The 18,003-nt window shown below is 50.0% G+C and overlaps 2 protein-coding genes across 3 annotated transcripts in view; one reads left to right on the top strand and one right to left on the bottom strand.

The window, feature by feature from the left end:
* The window catches only part of KCNIP1 (potassium voltage-gated channel interacting protein 1), a 348,470-nt gene that overhangs the window by 314,967 nt on the left and 15,500 nt on the right, over positions 1-18,003 (bottom strand). The window lies entirely within an intron of this gene.
* On the top strand, positions 1,955-17,086 carry KCNMB1 (potassium calcium-activated channel subfamily M regulatory beta subunit 1). The gene is made up of 4 exons (XM_060092548.1): positions 1,955-2,066; positions 5,543-5,700; positions 7,546-7,717; positions 12,786-17,086. Exons 2-4 carry the CDS (start codon positions 5,567-5,569, stop codon positions 13,053-13,055), a joined length of 576 nt encoding a protein of 191 aa, XP_059948531.1. The 5' UTR covers positions 1,955-2,066; positions 5,543-5,566; the 3' UTR covers positions 13,056-17,086.

Raw genomic sequence — 18,003 nt, forward strand, 5'->3', positions numbered from 1 at the left:
GGAATTTTCTGGCTCCCGGGAGGGGGCGGTGCGGACAAGGACCATCTTGGAAAATCATTCCTAGGGGATGCATTCCAGGCCCTATGGCCTTCATTGAAAATGCAGTATCTGTAAGGTCTGAGGTCTTAAGAGACCCCCTTTGCTATGATGCCCGTTATGTAGACGCTGTACTCTACTGTTAATAGGATTCAATTAGGAAAGGGGCAGGGGAAGGGAGCTAAGTGCTGGAGGGTATGTAGCGCTCTCATTTCATGGCCTGCTGGGCTGGCTGTCTCATAGCAGCCGAGGCAGGAGCAAGGGAAGGGTTAGAACACGTTCAGCAGAATGGCTGGGCTGTGCTCGCCTCCCCAGGAGCTGGGGGCACTCAGGGGACCGCCAGAACCTCAGCTGGCCGGTGTCTGTATAACCGAGCTGAGCTTTTATATTTTAGAGAAACACCAGGCTCAGCAGAGAGAGCCCCGGCTCTGCAATCTGGAAGGGCCAGCTTTGAATCTGGCTCCTGCCCTTAGAGCAGGGTAACTGTGGATCAGTAACTTAAGGCCTCTGAGCCTCAGATTCAGTTTCTTCAACTGACCATCGAGTAAAGCGTGGGGCAGAGACATGCTAACTACCCGCATCATGCCTGATACTTAGGGGAGGCCCAATACACAGGGTTTGTTTTGGTCGCTGCTTTTTTTTTTTTTTTTTTTTTTTTTCGGTATGCGGGCCTCTCACTGTTGTGGCCTCCCCCGTTGCGGAGCACAGGCTCCGGACGCGCAGGCTCCGGACGCGCAGGCTCAGCGGCCATGGCTCACGGGCCCAGCCGCTCCGCGGCATATGGGATCCTCCCAGACCGGGGCACGAACCCGTATCCCCTGCATCGGCAGGCGGACTCTCAACCACTTGCGCCACCAGGGAGGCCCTGGTCGCTGCTTTTTAATCCTTACAAGAACCACTTTAAGGATGAAGAAGCAGAGGGAAGCATGGTTTTGCCTGCAAACGCTGCTGCTTGCGTTTCCTATTGATGGGAACAAGTCTCTGCCCATGAGCCCAAAATGTACAGTTTGACAGTCTCTGGGAGGCCATAGGGCCAAGAAGGCTATTCCTGGACATGGCTGGCTGGAAGCAGCGGTCAATCTCTCACTGCTCCCAGCTTCTGCTTGGTTGGTCTTTAAAAGGTGAGTTTCGGGCTTCCCTGGTGGCACAGTGGTTGAGATTCCGCCTGCTGATGCAGGGGACACGGGTTCGTGCCCCGGTCCGGGAGGATTCCACATGCCGCGGAGCGGCTGGGCCCGTGAGCCATGGCCACTGCGCCTGCACGTCCGGAGCCTGTGCTCCGCAACGGGAGAGGCCACAACAGTGAGAGGCCCGCGTACCACAAAAAAAAAAAAAAAAAAAAAAGGTGAGTTTCTTTTCCCCTGCCCCAAATCTCCACCATCTCTAACCCTCATCACTATCCTGAACAAAGTAAGATTTAAAAATCCCAAGAGCACAGATGGGAAAATTAAGGTTCAGAGAGGTGCTGTGACCTGCCCAGGGTCACACAGCACACAAACGCCAAAGGCTAAGGGTTTTTGGTTGCTCTAGCGGGGAAATGCCAGCTCCTCAGCGGCTGACAAGCCCAACCCCTCAGAGCTTCAACTCCTCCTCCTTCTCCCATGTCAACAAAAAGAAACTCATTTTCTATTCCTGGCTTCTCTGCCAGCTCAGAGAAGAGACTGAGTGAAGAAGAAATGTCTCCAAATATACCCAGATGGTCTTTCCTGACTTCTCAGTTTTGCTGTCTGTTTTGCGACATCTGTTTTCCACTAGACTCTGGGAACTGCAGGTGCAGGGGCCTGGGTAACAGCTGCCCTCCTCTGGGCTGGGTACCTGCTCTCCCGAGTTTGTGTCTTGGGGCTGTGTGCTCAGACTTGACCATGTTTGGGCATGGAGGCTCGTCTCAGATGGGAACCAAAGGCCGCTTTCCCAGAGACGGACTGGGAGCCCAAACTTCCTGCTGGAGCTCAGGCGGCCTCTTTTGGGGTGGGGGCTGGGGGCCAGGCAGAAAAGTGTCTGCCGAAGACTCACAGGGCACCGGGGAGACTGTGAGTACCAAGTTCAAGGGCACTGGGGAAGTGGTTTCTCCAGAGACTGGGGCTGGAGGGGAGATCTTCATGGAGGGAGGCTGGCAGTGGGAACTCCCTCCCTCGAGGGGCTGTCCATCCGGATTCTGGGCTCCAGAGGAGCTGATGTTGTGTCACTCGGGACTAGAACTGCTGGACCCGTGGTCTGGTGGCCTTCGGGGGGCCAAGGGTAGGGGTGGGCGCTCCATGGCTCAGTCACTGTAGTAACTCTGTGCTCTGGCCCTCAGGTCTCAGCTCTCAGAGCAGCCAGAGGGCAGCAGCCTGGAGATCAAGACCAGTCCTGGCACTTGTCACCAGGGGAGGGGGTAGGACAGAAACAGGCCCAGCAAGAGCACTGGGGACTTCTGATCCAAACCTTCAGGGTTTTCTTTGTGAATAGTAAGAGTTAATATTTATCAAGGGCTTGCGTTGGGCCAGGCACTGTGATAGATATGATGTTCGATACATCATTTGCTCTTTGTCAGAACTCTTGGAAGCAGGGACTATCATACTCGTTTTACAGTCACAAGGTTGCTAAGTAGCAAAGCCAGGATTTGATCCCATGTCTGATGACCTCAAAACACCCCCTGTCCCTCCCTTCACCAGACCCCTAAACACTGTCCTCTATGCCCTATCCTCTTAAGGAAAAGGAGGCCAACCCAAATACCAGGTCACACAGGACCCTCCAAACTCCCGTCTTGCTTGGCCTTTCTCTTCATCTTTCCTAAATCCACCCCAGACCTCTAGTGACTTTTCTAAATGGGAAGCTGTAGCCCCAAAGTCCAGAGATATTTAGCAATTCTTAAAACTGAGATATTCTTCTTAGAGTCTAACTGAAATACCTCCTTTTACAGCTGCAACCCATTTCTTCTTGTCCAGACCTCAGGGGATGTCAGCAGCTCCCAACCTTCCTCCTGTCTGAAGGCTCTCTCCCTGGATGTTGTATCCTATGACCATGTCCACATCCGTATCCTCTCCCCATTCTTTTATCCTGCGTGGTCTTAGGAGGATTTATCAAACCTCTGAAGCCTACTCCTTCAGTGTGGGCCACAGTCTCACCAGAGCATTGCAGACAGGTGGGATCTGAACGAATGGCAGATTCCAGACTGTTCTGTGACAGGGAGCCTCCCATCTCTTTTCCTCCTGAGTTCTCAGACCCGGTAGCACAGGGTCCTGCCTTCCCCAGCCTTGGGAGTGCCCAGGGGCTGAGAAGATACAAGAAGCTGTGCAGCAGAAGGGCCAGTGCCCCTGGGGGCTGATTAGCCAGGAAGGCAGGGCAGGCCTCCCCTCTTCAAGGATGCCCCGACTCTCCCAGGAAAGGACTGGTTTTGTTGTGAGCACGCAGCCTAGGTCCTCCCTCCAAGGCAAGATTCCTTGTTGGACCCAGAGACTTGTGTTCCACAGTCCTGGGGCTGGGGCCAGGCGCCAGTGACCACAGACAGTCCTGGGGAAGCAGGCCATGTGGGCTTTTAGCCCATCCTCAGGTGGCTGCATTCCTTTACCTGCAAAAACATGGATGGGCTTGTTAAACTGGCCCCAGGTAAACAATGATGTGGGCTGTCCCACTGCCACAAGACGCAGAGACAGAAAGACAGAAGTCATAGGACGGAAGAGAATTGAACAGAACGTCTTTCTTTGTCAAGGGAACATTTTTTCCCTTGTGAGTTCGTAAGATCTGTTAGAATGTGGGGAAACCCCACTTCTCAGTGCCCCAAATGTGGAAGGAAAAGTCATCATTGGGTGAGGGAGTCAATCATCTTGGAAGGGGTGACAGGGCTGTAACCTTGGTATCTGACCCTGGAATCTCCTCTTTAGGACACTAGGGGAGGGGGAACAGCTGGAGTGGGGAGGAAAGGGGGTCAAGCATCTCTGATTGGACACTTGAAACAGTCCAATAGTTAGAAGAGAAGCCTGAGTAGAAAATGAAGCACTTTGCTGAAAATCCCTTTGGACTAATAATGCCTATCTCCTGGATAGTCACTAATTTATAAAAATATTAGGTTTATTACGTTAGGGACCTGGTGGGGAGAATAAATTCCTTCCTGATATCTGGCTAAAATTTCCCCTACAACAGGAATTACAGAGAAAGGCCCCATGGCCCCTGTATCCTTGGTAGAACTGCTACCTTCAACGACAAACAAAACACCAGCAAAGGAATTTACCACAGGCTGTGAGGCAATGCACAGAGGGATGGGAAATCCATACAAGGACAGAAGCCAGGCACCTCTGGCTCCAGGGGGCACACGGGTGTCAAGGGTGACACTGTTGGAGGGTGTCCAGTGTACCCAGCAGGGGAGGGGGGGCCCTGCTCGCCCTGGGGAGAAGCAGATTCCCAGAAGAAAAACGAGGGGCTTCTGGCCCAAGAAGGGGGAAGGAAGGAAGCTGCCAGTCACTCCCATACAATCTGCTTTGGCCCAGGGTGGCTCAAGTCCCCGTACAAGAGAGCAGTTGCTGAGGCCACATAATGCCTCCTGCCCTTGCTTGGAGCAAGGAGGAGGCTCTTACAGGATCCCAGTAGTGGAGACACCTCCTGCCACCCCAATGCCTGTGGCTGCCCTCTGGGGGCCCCGCTGGCCCTTCTCTGCATGCTGCCCCCGCCCAGCCGGCCCTGCTGTGGGACTGTTTTGGCAGAACTGTGAAATGCTCCAAGCTGTTCTGAGACAAGTATCCTAGGAGGAAGAGCACGGATGGCCCACTCTGCAGGGAGGATATTAGTTTATCTCCAGTATTAGTTTCCTATCGGTGCTGTAACAAAGTACCACAAACTTGGTGGCCCTAAACAATAGAAATTTACTTACACACAGTTCCGGAAGCCAGAAGTTTAAAATCAGCAAGATGTTGGCAAGGCTAAATCAAGGTGTCAGCGGGGCTGTACTTCCTTCAGAGGCTGTAGGGGACAATACGTAATTCCTTGCCTCTTCCAGCTTCTGGTGGCTGCCTGCACTCCGTGGCACGTGGCCACATCACTCTAATCTCAGCCGCCCTGGTCATAGCGCCCTCTCCTCTTTAGTGTCTAATCTCCCTCCACCTCCTTCCTATAAGGATCCTTGCAATTACATTTAGGTCTACATGGATAGTCTAGGATAATCTCCCCATCTCAAGATCCTTAATTAAAAATCTTTGCCATGTAAAGTAACGGTCACAGATCCCGGGGCTGAGAACATGTGTATCTTGGGGGCCACTACTGAGCGTGTCACACACTGTGTGACCTTGGGCCAGTCACTTTACCTCTCTGAGCCACAGGTCCTTCATCTGTAGAATGGGGATGATAGTACTTGCCTCTCAGAGCTGGGGGGAGGCTTACATGGGGTCAAAAGAACCCTCTGAGGTTGCCAAGCTCCATATAAAAGTAAAGATGATGTTGATATTTGAGCACCTTCTTCTCCCACCTGTCCTCCCTTCTGTGGTTTACCTGTCACCTGTGCTGATCTCACGTCTGTTTGCCTCTGTGGTCCTAGAAATGACTGCTGTCCCTTGTGGACATGGGGAAGAAGTTGGTGATGGCCCAGAAGCGGGGAGAGACCCGAGCCCTTTGCCTGGGTGTGGCCATGGTGGTGTGCGCCGTCATCACCTACTACATCCTCGGCACGACCATGCTGCCACTCTACCAGAAAAGGTACTGAACCCTCCCGGCCTGACCCCATCCTCCGGCCTCTCCCCTAAGGGTCTGGTCTGCAAGGAACCCCAGGCTTCTTCTTACCGTTCCCCTTGACCCTCACACCAGGCAGGAAGGTCTGGACAATCCTCATTCTTAGGGTCAAGGGTTCAAGTGCAGGGAGGGTAGGCCGGACTGGGCCCTGCATGTCTGGAATTCTGGAACTTGGGCGTAAAAGATGCAGGAGGCCCTTCTCACAAGAAACAGCCAAGGAGGCCAACACCTCTTCCCTGGTGGTCCAGTGGTTAAGAATCTGCCTTCCAATACAGGGGACGTGGGTTTGATCCCTGGTCGGGGAACTAAGATCCCACATACGGCAGGGCAACTAAGCCCGCACGCCACAACTACTGAGCCCACATGCCTCAACTGATGAGCCTGCGTGCTGCAAACTACAGAGCCCATGCGCTCTGGAGCTTGCATGCCACAACTAGAGAGAGAAATCCCGCACGTCACAGCTAGAGAAAAGCCCACGCACCACAACTAGAGAGAATGCCACGTGTCTCAACTAGAGAGAAGCCCACATGCCACAGCTATGACCTGACGCAGCCAAAAATAAAAAAAAGAAAGAAAGAAAGAAAGAAAGAGCCAAGGATCAGAGCAAATGTCCCAGTGTGAGTCTGATCCCAGGAGGAATCAGAGAGTCACAGAATTTTGTAGCTCATCTGCATTTTGGCTCTCTTTCACAAACCTCTGAGTCAATTGGGCATCTATCTTCCTGTTGAATATCTCAAGTGATGGGGAGCTCACTACCTCAACTGTATACGCCATTTCATGTGGGGGCCCTTCTGATAAGCAGGGAGTGTCTACACTGAACCAAAAACTGTTCCCCTGGAGCTCTGCTCTGGAATCTCAGAGAATGTCCCATGCCTTTGCTGCCTGACATGTCAACCACTTGAGCTTTTAAAGGAAAAGCTGTGAAGTCCCTGATCCATGTTCTAATGGGAACAAATATGCTCAGTTCTCTCAGCCTGATCTTGGGATAAGTCTCAGACCCTTGCCTCTGGTCACTTTCCAGTGGCTGACAGCCCCCTCGGTCTGGCAATGTGTTTTCTGCCTGGTAAATGGGAGATGAGTCACAATTGATTCACTGGTGTGTTGATGAGCCTGTTATCCTCTTCCGGGCCTGCTCCTGCCCCACTTTTTACAGCACTGGAGCCATTCCAGGCTGGAATCTTACAGAGTAAGGCACCACTCAGAGCAGCCATGTGCCTCCAACATGTTTTCTCCGGGTTAAGCACCATCCCCCTCATCTTCCCCACTCGGGAAACAAATCAATCCCCTCCTTCATCTACTCATTTTAAAGGAAAGGGCACAGATTCTGAAGCCATCCATACCTGGCTTCAGGTCCTGTGTGGCCTTGGAAAAGTCACTCGACCTTTCTGAACTTCTCTGCCATCCTCTACAGGACGAAGATGGATGTGGATAAGGCGTCTGAGGTCGGGCTGCCCATCAGAATCACTGTGAGGAGTTTTAAAAACACACCAGGGCCTGGAGCCCACCTACCTTAGAAATTCTGCTTCACTTGTTCTGGGGTGTGGTTTGGCCACGACAATCTTTACAAGCTCCCCAGGGTATTGGGTGAGCAGTCAGGGCCGGAACCACTTATGCAGATGTTGTCCAAAAGGCCCCAAAGCGTTGATACTCAGATTCTACGATTCCTCCCCTGGGCCCAGAGACTCTGGGGTCACGCTCCTTTAGTGCCAGATGCTGAGGGTCTCGGCCCTGGGTCTCTCTAAAGGGGTTCACACTGGGCAATCTGTGCCATCCAGGTTCTGAGATGTGTATGTGTGTGCATCGTCTCCCCAGCGTGTGGACCCAGGAATCCATGTGTCACCTGATTGAGACCAACATCAGGGACCAGGAGCAACTGGAGGGCAAGAGAGTGCCCCAGTACCCGTGCCTGTGGGTCAACGTGTCATCCGTGGGCCGGTGGGCCGTGCTGTACCACACGGAGGACACTCGGGACCGGAACCAGAAGGTACTGACTGGGGGGGCAAGGTCCACATCCCCTTACCCCTGGCAGGCGTGCGCGCCTGTCCCTAGCTGGTTCCCTATCCCCGCTCTGGAGAGCAGAGGCCGGGAAAGATACACCCACTTGACCAGGGACCACAGCTGGTGTGAGGTCCAGACAGACTTAGCTCTTCTGCATTGGAGTCAGAGAGACATGCCACTAACCAGCTGTGTGGTGGGAGCAGCCAACGCGGCCCCTCTAAGCCTCAGTTTCTACATGTGTTGAAGCAATGTTATGAAGTCAGGGACTGTATATGATGTACCAAGCTCGATGCTGGGTGGATAGCAGCCACAACAAAGAAGCTGTTAATGGTCTTGCTTCATCCTGTAAAGTGAGTCACATGAGAGGCCAGACCCAGAGCTGACCCCACAGAGAGGAACACCTGTGACTCCCACCTGCAACTCTAGGAAGCCAGAGGCCCAGATTTAGAGCAACCTTTGGAGGCCAACACTTGGGAGATGTTCCCATCACTGACTCTCAACAGCCCCCAACCCCAAATCCACCATTGTTTCCCTTTCTATAAGAAACACAAGTTGGCCCATTTTCATTCCCTCATTCACTCGCTCTTTCATTCAGCCATCGCTGAGCACTTCCTGTGTTAGGGGCTTTGGGTTCAAGAGGAGAGAGCTCATACGTGAAATAATACCTAGTGCCCTAGGGAGGAACCAAAAAAAGTATGGGCATTAAAGGCGGGAGTGACATTTCCTAGCACATTGAGGTGAGGGTATTAGAAAAGCATTTGGGTTAAAAATCAGGCACGTACAGGTTACACAGAAATACGGGGCGGGGGACATACATATCAAGGGGAGGCAGAGAAGAAGACACGGGGAGGGAAGGCTGGGTAAGAGAGAGATTCCAACACCGGCACAGACCATGCCACAGGATGGGATGCAGCGGGAAAAGGTTTCAGAGGTAGCCTAGGGTCTGTTCTCAGAAGCCCCTCACAGTACCCAAGTGGACAATTAAACTGGGGTGGGTTTTTTTGTAGCTTTTTCTTTGTTTTTTGAGAGACGAAAAACTTTAATGAAGAATGCTACATGTTATAGAAGGTAATTAGCTCCCATATTAAAAGAATATGACAGAAAACACTTTCCTCAATTTTTTTTCTTTTTTTTTGCTAAAAGGACAGTCTTCAAGGGTGTCTGAGAGTGATAGCAAGCACAACACAGTAGGAGAGAAGGAGGAGAGGTTGAATTCCAGCATTCCCTGACACAGCACAGTTAGGCAAGCACATGAAGCAACCATTTTACAGAGAATGGGATTAGGCATTTATATTCCATCAGGATTTGTTTTTTTTTTTTTTTGAGCTTTAACAGTTCAGCATAAGGAAGAAAACTGGGAAGGAAAGATGGAGGAAGGGTTAAGCTTATCCACAATTGCCATTTTACAGAAAAACACACTGGTTCAACCATATGAGATGTGCAGGTTAGTCTTCCCCGTGTAGCCCTGGAAATACGTAGAGCAAATGCCAAGGCCATCTGGACTCGGGGTTGACGTACTGGGTACACAGTTTGAAAGAGACTCTGATTCCACCAGGGCTGGTCTCTCATCAACCTGGGCTGGGAACACATGAAGTTCCTTTTCATTTGCATCAAAAGGCCAGAGCTTTGCCTGGAAAAACCTCACACCAAATAATGCTCGTGGCGCTGGCTTTAACAGGGAGTAAAGTCATCTGCAACTCCTAATAGACTCCACCATTTCCTGGGGGGAGGTTCTACTGATTACCAGGGATTTAAATTCAAGCAAACCGTAAAGAAGGGAAATACTAATGATATTCTGGCGCTGTATAAGCTGTGTGCCTGTCTTCCCTGCCAAGGACTACCAAACTGTGGAATTAAAATGTGATCAGGGAAGCTGGGGTTCCTCACCTCTGTCTGTGGGTTAGATCCATCTGGGGGACTTAGAACCAGGGTCCCACCCCAGACCCACTGAAGCAGAATCTCTGGGCTCTTCAGGTGATTCCAAGGTTCCTTGGGAATTACTGCTGTGAGCAGTTGGGAGTCTTTAAAGGATTTGGGGTCCTGGCAGCATGATCAGAGTGATGTGGAGGACTGTGGGGCTCAGGTACTGGGGAGGGAGGTGAGGGCCACAGCAAACACCCGGGACGGCTTGGGTAGGGATGGATGCTGACAGTCAGAATTGGGCAGCTGATGGGATGGGAAGGGGAAGGGTGCCTGGGGGGACCGTGGGATCGCTGACAGTGCTAGGGACTCATGGAGAAGTGGGTCTGCGCAGTGCAAGGCGGTCTGACTTGTTCTGTCATCACTAGCATGGCTCGGCCATGCCAGATGGAGCTAGAGCCTCCAAACCCACCTGAATCAGCTCCTCCCAGGACCCCTGCCTCTTCTTTGGCATCCAGGGGCCCCTGATTTATTCAAGGATCAAGAAGCACATTTTCAAAGACAAGCAGAAGTGATCACTGGTGCAATGGGGGCTGGGAACAGGCTGGTTTGCAGGCTGCCACCCCGGTCCTGAGGCTGCCAGAGGAGCGCAAGGCCAGATCTTCTCCCTAATGGGCTGTCAGCAGCCTGTGAGACATGCCTCTGCCTGGTCTTGGAAGGACAGCCCTGGCAGCCACTGGATGTTCTATCTTTTATCCCATAGCATCCAGGCACCACCAGGAGCGGTGCCAATGGCAGGTTGCCACTCTGGCATGACGGTGGAAGTGGCCTTCACGGTTTTGCCAAACAGCTCGGTTGGTGCACCAGCTGTTCCTCCCACCTTTGTTCAGCTCCTTGCCGTGCAAGGAGCCAGTTCTCCAGGCCAGCTGAGTGTCTTCTGGAATCACATGTGAAAGGCCTGGCAAGGCTGCCTCCCCCAACCCCTACTATGAGGAAGGGTGTCGCCAGCCCACTCTTGGATTCTTCCATGAGACTTAGCCTGGGGGGATTCTAAGCCCCTTCCCACGGTCTATGCTGGGGACAGTGACACTGCAGGCCTTGGGGGAGAGGCTAGATCATTTAAGATCCTTTAGACAACTCATGGTTAGCTGGACCCAGGGCAGGGGAGAGAGGATGCAAGTGGGCCCCAGGCCTCTGAGGTTGGCTCTGCAGAGTAAACTCCTGTCCAGTGTCTAGAGGACATAAAGGATCTAGAGTAATCCCAAGCTGGCAAAGGATACAGTGGGACCCCAGGATGGGCACAAGTCCCCACTTCGGAGCTTGTCCATAGGCCCCTCCTTAAGGGAAAGAAGAAGGAATATTGTTTTAATTTCATAGTTAAGTCACAATATTATTATTGTTATTAACAGCATCTTCCATTTATTGAGCACGTACTATGTCCTGGGCTCTGCGCTAAGCACTTAACGTGAATCATCTTGTTTAACCGCTGTGACAATTCTGCTAGGCGGGCACCCTCCCAAACCCAGTCTATAACGCTCAGCGAGGTTGAGACATTTGCCAAGGTCACACAACTTGGAACTTGTGGTTGAACTCAGGCCCGTCTGGTTCCATCGCCACACCTTTGCTCAGTGGGCTAGGTTACCCAAGGTCACCGTCAGAGACTCTGGGGAGATAGGACTAGGCCCTCTGAGCTCAGGATTCTGGATCCACCTGCTACTGGGACCCTATCGTACCCAACAAATCTGAATGCCAGATTCCTCAGGAGCCGGCTTCTCCCCAGCCCCAGCTGCTCCCTGACTGGCTGGGGACGTGGATCTACATCTGGATGCAGCTCTCCCACTTTCCAGGCTGTCAGAACTGTGATGCAACCATTCTCTGTACTGCTGGACTGAATGCAGTCCAGGCAGGCAGCTTTGGGGCAGGACCTCATTTAAATACAGGGAGCAACCCAGGCCTGGGGAGAAGCTGGCTCAACACTGTCACTCGTTTTTGATCTTGGACGTGATTGGACGAGGGCAGTGGCCCTCGAACTTTAGTGCGTGGAGGAATCACCCGATTGTTGAGCCCCACCCTCAGCCATTCAGAGTGAGTAGGGAGGCTGTGCTTATGGCCAGCCTTCCAGGTGGTCTGCTGCGGAGGCCGTGCGGGGGACCACGCTCGCAGAACATCTGCCAGAGGCTCACCTAAGCAACATTCAGACCTCCTAGCATGGAACAGAGATAAAACCAGGGTCTCCACTTTGTGCCTTCTCTGCTGAGCTTTCCATCTGGAACTCATCTGCCCAGGCCGGAAGCTTCCTAATCACAATGATCAGTGTCAGAATTAAACGTGTCCCAGGCTCTGCCTGCACAAAGCTCTTTTAAATGCATTCTCTCTTTCCTTTGAATCTCGGTGTCAAATACCAGCTGGCCAACATCAGTCGCTTGGCTCACGCAGAGTTAGACCTCAAAGGGTTTTCAATTCAAATTTTCACCAATATTTTAAAATTGTGAGAGTCCACATTAAAATCTGGTTTTCTGGCTTCTCTTAAAATATTGCAGGTCTGGCTACAGTAGGTCTTCTGGATGGCATGACATCAGTTGTCCAGATGGAGTGATGCCTGCCAGTCTAGATGCACCTGGCTCTCTCCATCTCACCAGGACCACCCATCCCCTGACACCAAGTGTCAGCTGGCATCTGTCAACCTATTCCCTCACCTACTTCACCTGTGGACGTTACCTGCCTGAGCTTTGTAGGCGATTGAGTATATGACTTCTGCCCTGAATCGAAATATAGAGCCCACTCAGCCTGTGTCCCCCATTGGTCTCCTTAGATAAGTTTGAAGTTCTTTAATAAAGTCCTTTGAAAAAGGTATTGCTATTAACCCATTTAAGTGATGAAGACATCAAGGCTCAGAATGGTAAGCGATTTGCCTAAGGTTCTGAAGCCAATGGGAGCAGATCCAGGGCTCCAACTGGGGCCCCTGTCTCCAGGTGTGCAGCGTGTACCCTGAGCAGCTCCAAGGCCACCACCCTCCCAAACGACACTGTGTACACACCTTCTAGAACCACGCAACGTGCAGCCTGCCAAGCTTTGGACAGTCTTGATTCCCACCCAGGGGCCTGACTCCAAAGCTGACGCTTTTCTTTATTCCATGCCAGGCCCTAAGAAACAGGGATTTCCAATCCCATGGGTGCTCTCGCTTCTCCCTACAGTGCTCCTACATCCCAGGCAGCCTGGACAACTACCAGATGGCCCGGGCCGATGTGGAGAAGGTTAGAGCCAAACTCCACGAGCGCCAGGTTTTCGACTGCTTCTCCACGACTCGGGAGAATGAGACGAGCGTCCTGTATCAGCGCCTCTACGGTCCCCAGACCCTCCTCTTCTCCCTCTTCTGGCCCACCTTCCTGCTGACCGGTGGCCTCCTCATTATCGTCATGGTGAAGATCAACCAGTCCCTCTCCATCCTGGCAGCCCAGAAGTAGCCCCATCCACACCATATCACTGCTCAGACCACCAGGGACTGGATGGGTCCCCGGGCTGCTCCTCACTTGTGTCCCCATGCTTCCTCCCCCTGCCTTCCCACTCTCCCCCCTCCAATACATTCTGTCTTCTGCTGCATGGATGGTCTTTGGGAAATCCCTTTGTTAAGTCATTTCCTGCTCAAGAATGTACAAGGGCTTCCCCGGGCCCAGGAGAATGCAAGGCCAACCAGTGATAGCTCTCCTTTCCCTGTCCCCACTCAACTGACTCAAACTTCTTTCCTGCTGTGCCACTGTCCACTGCACCGATGACAGTGATTCTGACTTCTGTGCCCGTGTCCTGGCAGTTGGATCAAAGACCTGCTGGTCCCACCCAGGAAGCCATCCCTGGGAAACCTCTGTTCCTTCTTTGAATTCCACTCTGAAAACAACAGCAGCCCTCATGGGCAGAGCACACTTAGAACATCATTTGTTTTCAGGGTTCTCAGAGCTATATACATTTTTATACCAATATTAACAGATACAGGTACAAACTTCTGGTCTTAAAGCCATGGGGATATAACGTACAGCGTGATGACCATAGTTAATAATACTTTATTGCGTATTTGAAAGTTGCTAAAAGAGTAGATCTTAAAAGCTCTCATCACAGGAAAAAAAAATGTGACTGTGGGGAGATGGATATTAACTAGGCTTATTGTGGCGATGATTTTGCAATACATACTACAGATATCGAATCATTATGTTACACACTTGAAAACTAATATAATCTTATATATCAATTATACCTCAACTTAAAAAAACCAAATATATAAAAAATAACAAGAGACTATAAGGAAATAATACCAAAATACATCAAAGTAGTAACAGTGGGATGGTGGTTAACTGTAACTTTCTTCCCTCTTTTTATTTTTGGTACTTTTCTAAATTTTCAACACTAGGAAGGTTTGGTTTCATTGTGTTTGTTTTTAATCAGAAAAGTAACAGTAGATGTTACTTTCGAAGGAAGTTTGAAAGGGTGAGCTCCCCATCACCAAGCAGATGCAAGTGGCCTAGGGAAGGGGTTCAGCTCCAATCAGAGACAGGTTTCTGAGAACACACAAGTTTAAGAACCCTGTATGGAGGGAAGGTAACCGCAGAGATGGGGATTTATGATTTACAATGCAGATAAATACAAGGCACTGGCCCTGCAGGGGAAGTCCGTCTCAGTCTTGGAAAGGGGATAATTGGGAGACGCTGTCATCTCTACCATTACCACTCCAAAAACTTGGCCTAGAGCAGTCATTCTCAAAGTGTGGTCCCCGGACCAGCAATATCAGCATTCCCTGGAGGCTTGTGAGGAATGCACATTCTCAGGCCCTCAGCCCAGCCCTACTGAACCAGAAACCCCAAGGCGGTGTGGTGGGGAGTGGTTGCATGGGGTCCCGAGGAGATGGACAGCACTTTGTGTTTTAACAATGGCTGCAGGGGACCTGTGCTGGAGCATGAGAACCACTGGTGTACAGAACCAGGGGTCTGTCACTGGGCTTTTTGGAATGAATCAATGACTTTTTGTCAGCTCCAGTCCTGAGCTGGACATGAAGTTAGGCTGGTGTCCCTGAAGCTCCTCCCGGAGCTGTGATTCCAGGTGCAGCCCCTGGGGGTGAATCCTATCTCCACTTCCGCCAGATTGCATCCCCCTGATTCTCACTTGTTTCATCTATAAAAGAGAGACTCCCCCTTTTGGGTAGTTGGGAGGGCTCATGAAGGTTTGACACATAGTAGGTGGTCAAAATGGAAGCTGTTGTTATAACAGCAACAAGTAATGAATACTCAGAAACTTCCAGAAGAAATTATACCAACAATAATGTTAACTAGCATTTATTGGTGCTTATTTATTCCATGCCAGGCAGAGTGCTAAGCAGTTTGTCTTGTAAAACTTCACTGAGGCACTTCTGAACCCAGCTCACAGATAAGGAGAAGCAAAATAAGACAGTGGTTTATGTATGTGGACTTGTGATGCATACTGCCTGGCTTCAAATACCCAAACCTGTTATTCTCTAGCTGGGTGACTTTGGGCAAATAACCTCTCTGTGCCTCAGTTTCCTCACTTTCAAAATAGGAACTAATAATAATATTTCCCTTTTGGGGGTTGTCGGTAGTAAATGAGTTATTGTATAATGTTCCTAGAATAATGACTGACACATGGTAAGTGCTATATAAGACATTATGAGAAACTGAGGCTCTAAGAGATCATTGGCCAAGGTCAACCACATAGTAAGTGAGGAACTGGGAATCAAGCCTTGGGCTGGGTGATTCCAGAGCCTGACCTGTCAACCACAGTACTTGAGCTGATTCAGCTGAAGGTCTGAGGGACCCATCCACCCAAAGACCCGGGGGCCAGGTAAGGAAGAGTTTTGCATCCTGGGAACCCCATGGTGTCCTCATGTAAGTCAGAGATCTGGGGGAGCACCTGGAATCTGCACCAACTTCTGTCACTTGCAGCCAGGGATCCCTGATGCAGCTTCACATCCTCCAGGTTCTTACTGAAGACAATCCTTCCAAGGGGAGATAGCACACTATTCCCTGGAGTTTCTTCCCTCTGAGGTCAGGGACTTCTCAAGAGCCCTGTGAGTCTAGAAATTCCCAGTTGTGATACTGTCCTATAGTTCTTTGGGGGAAATTAGGTAAAGGGTACATGGGACGTGTCTGTGTTATTTCTTACAACTGCATGGGAATCTACAAGAAGAAAAAAGTCCCCATCATGAGTCTCATTTATAGGGCTTCCTTTGCATATGCTTTCCATGCACCTGCATTTGGGACTGAAATACACAGAAACTCAGATTATCCAAACAGCCCCTGCAGGGGAAAAGGCCATGACCTTCTAGCAAAAAGTACCTGGGGATGCCCAGCCCCACTGCTCCATGCATTATTAACAATGATCTTCATTTGCTTGAGACAATGCCGTCCTCCTGTCCATGAATTTGGCCCACTTCTATCAAATCCCATACCTGCCTGTTGCTCACAGAACTTCATGGCCAAGACGAGAGTGACATAATGGGCATTTAAGCATGATGGAGTTAGACACAGAGGAAAATGGTTTTGGAATAATGGCTGCCTGGGAGCAGAAAGCCCTCATCAGTTCTTTAAAAAATCACTCTGCTAATGAAGTCTAGTGCTTCCACTGTTTTTGCTTTTTCTCTCCTGAGCCAGTGACTCACACCTGAAGAGGTGCACATGGATCGCTCCCTGCAAGCCCCCCAACTCAGATCGCCTGGTGGAGGTCAGCATAAAGGGGAGGAGGAGGGGAAGAGAGTGCCTGCCTTCAAGGAGCTGATCGTCTTCTTGACGCTCCGTCTCCCTCCTCCCCTACCATTATCAAGGGCTTCCTTCTCTACAGCGAAGAACGTAATTTATGCAAATTCAAAATAATGCAATGGAAAAATATTAATAAAATCTCAATTTTTGTGACTTCCTGAAATGATGCCAGCCTCCCCGACTGCCATCAACAATTCATCTAAAATTCCTCCTAATTTCAAAACTCCTCAGGTGTGTGGATTGTAGACTGCATTCGCTCTATTACTAATTGGCAGTACAGGCTGGTGCATAAGAATAGCCAATGTCTTTTGCATTGGGGGGAATTTGAATTATATGAAATATTTGCAAAGGTACTGTTTGAACAAAGTAGAGCTGTCTTATACCTCACCAGCCACTGCCCTTTCACACATAGGGAAATGAGTAAGACCAAAGGAAAATCAGGAAGACATGAAGAAATTCACTACAGACTAGGGTAATGGTTCTCAAAGCGGAGGACTGCAAGGTGAGAACTCTTTTTATAATACTATTTAGATACTATTTGCTTTTTTTGCTCTCATTCTCTCACCAAGATACGTGGAATTTTTCAGAGCTTATGTGACATGTGATATCACAAAAGACTGAATGCAGACATGAGAATCCAGCAGTCTTCTACTGAGCCAGACATTAAAGAGATTTGCAAAAAAGGAAAACAGTGCTACTTTTCTCAATAATTTTTTTGAAAATGTAATTATTTCTCATAAAAATATGGTCTTTTGTTAACATGTAATGGGTATATCATTGTTATTTTAAAATAAATTCATTTAAATGAAACATTCTGAGTTTTCATTTCTAAATGGTAAACATTAGTTAATATAACCCATATAAACCAAATCTCTTTGGAGTCCCAACATATTTTAAGATTGGAGAAGGATTCTGAGACCAGATAGTTTCAGAACTGCTGGGCTGGTGAGTCCAGAGACAGACAGGGTCCCCCTGCTCTTCCCAGCCATGCCCTGTGCACATCCAAAACCCTCCTCTAAGTTTCATCAGATTCCCACTGGGGGCCAGGAGTGTCCATTTTCCCCATCTCTCCTGGTTCCCGGTTGTCTCTTCTACATGTGGGTTCGTTTATGGACTATCTTCCTATCCACAGGTGCTTTCCTGGAACTTCGTCATGTCAGTTCAAATACAGAATCCAGTGTCTTCCTAGATTTCCACAACTCTCCCTTCCCACTCATATCAAGCCTGTGCTCATCAGCCAACTTCCTTAAATGCTAAGGAGGTTGGGGAAGAGATGTATATAAATGCAAAGCAATCAACTCCAACTGAATGTAGGACCAAGGTGGTGATTCACCCCAAAGCTTGCACCTTCTGCCTCAGTTAGAGAGACTTCCATCTCCCATAATCTCCCGCATCTCACACCAACCTCCCTCGATATACATAAAAGAAAAACAGGGGTTTACTTAGCATCTGCAGCTTTAGGACTCATCTTCTCTCTCCACTCCCAGTGAGACTGTTGCCCTGAGCCCTTGTCTGTCAATCTGGGGCCTCTACTTTTCGACACTCCTTTGATTTCTCATATTCATATGCAAACTCATATTCTCTGAGGGTCAGTATTTCTTTAAAGATCATCTAGTGCTTCTTCACTTTCTGATCTGGTGCTTGAACCCTCCCTATA

The sequence above is a fragment of the Mesoplodon densirostris genome, chromosome 3, assembly GCF_025265405.1.
Source record: "Mesoplodon densirostris isolate mMesDen1 chromosome 3, mMesDen1 primary haplotype, whole genome shotgun sequence".
NCBI lineage: Eukaryota > Metazoa > Chordata > Mammalia > Artiodactyla > Ziphiidae > Mesoplodon > Mesoplodon densirostris.

What these genes read in the sequence shown, in the direction of transcription:
- KCNMB1 (XM_060092548.1), top strand. Translation starts at nt 5,567, where the DNA reads ATGGGGAAGAAGTTGGTGATGGCCCAGAAGCGGGGAGAGACCCGAGCC. An exon ending in CTGCCACTCTACCAGAAAAG is followed by an intron (nt 5,701 to 7,545) that starts GTACTGAACCCT and finishes TCGTCTCCCCAG; the next exon opens with CGTGTGGACCCAGGAATCCA. An exon ending in CTCGGGACCGGAACCAGAAG is followed by an intron (nt 7,718 to 12,785) that starts GTACTGACTGGG and finishes TTCTCCCTACAG; the next exon opens with TGCTCCTACATCCCAGGCAG.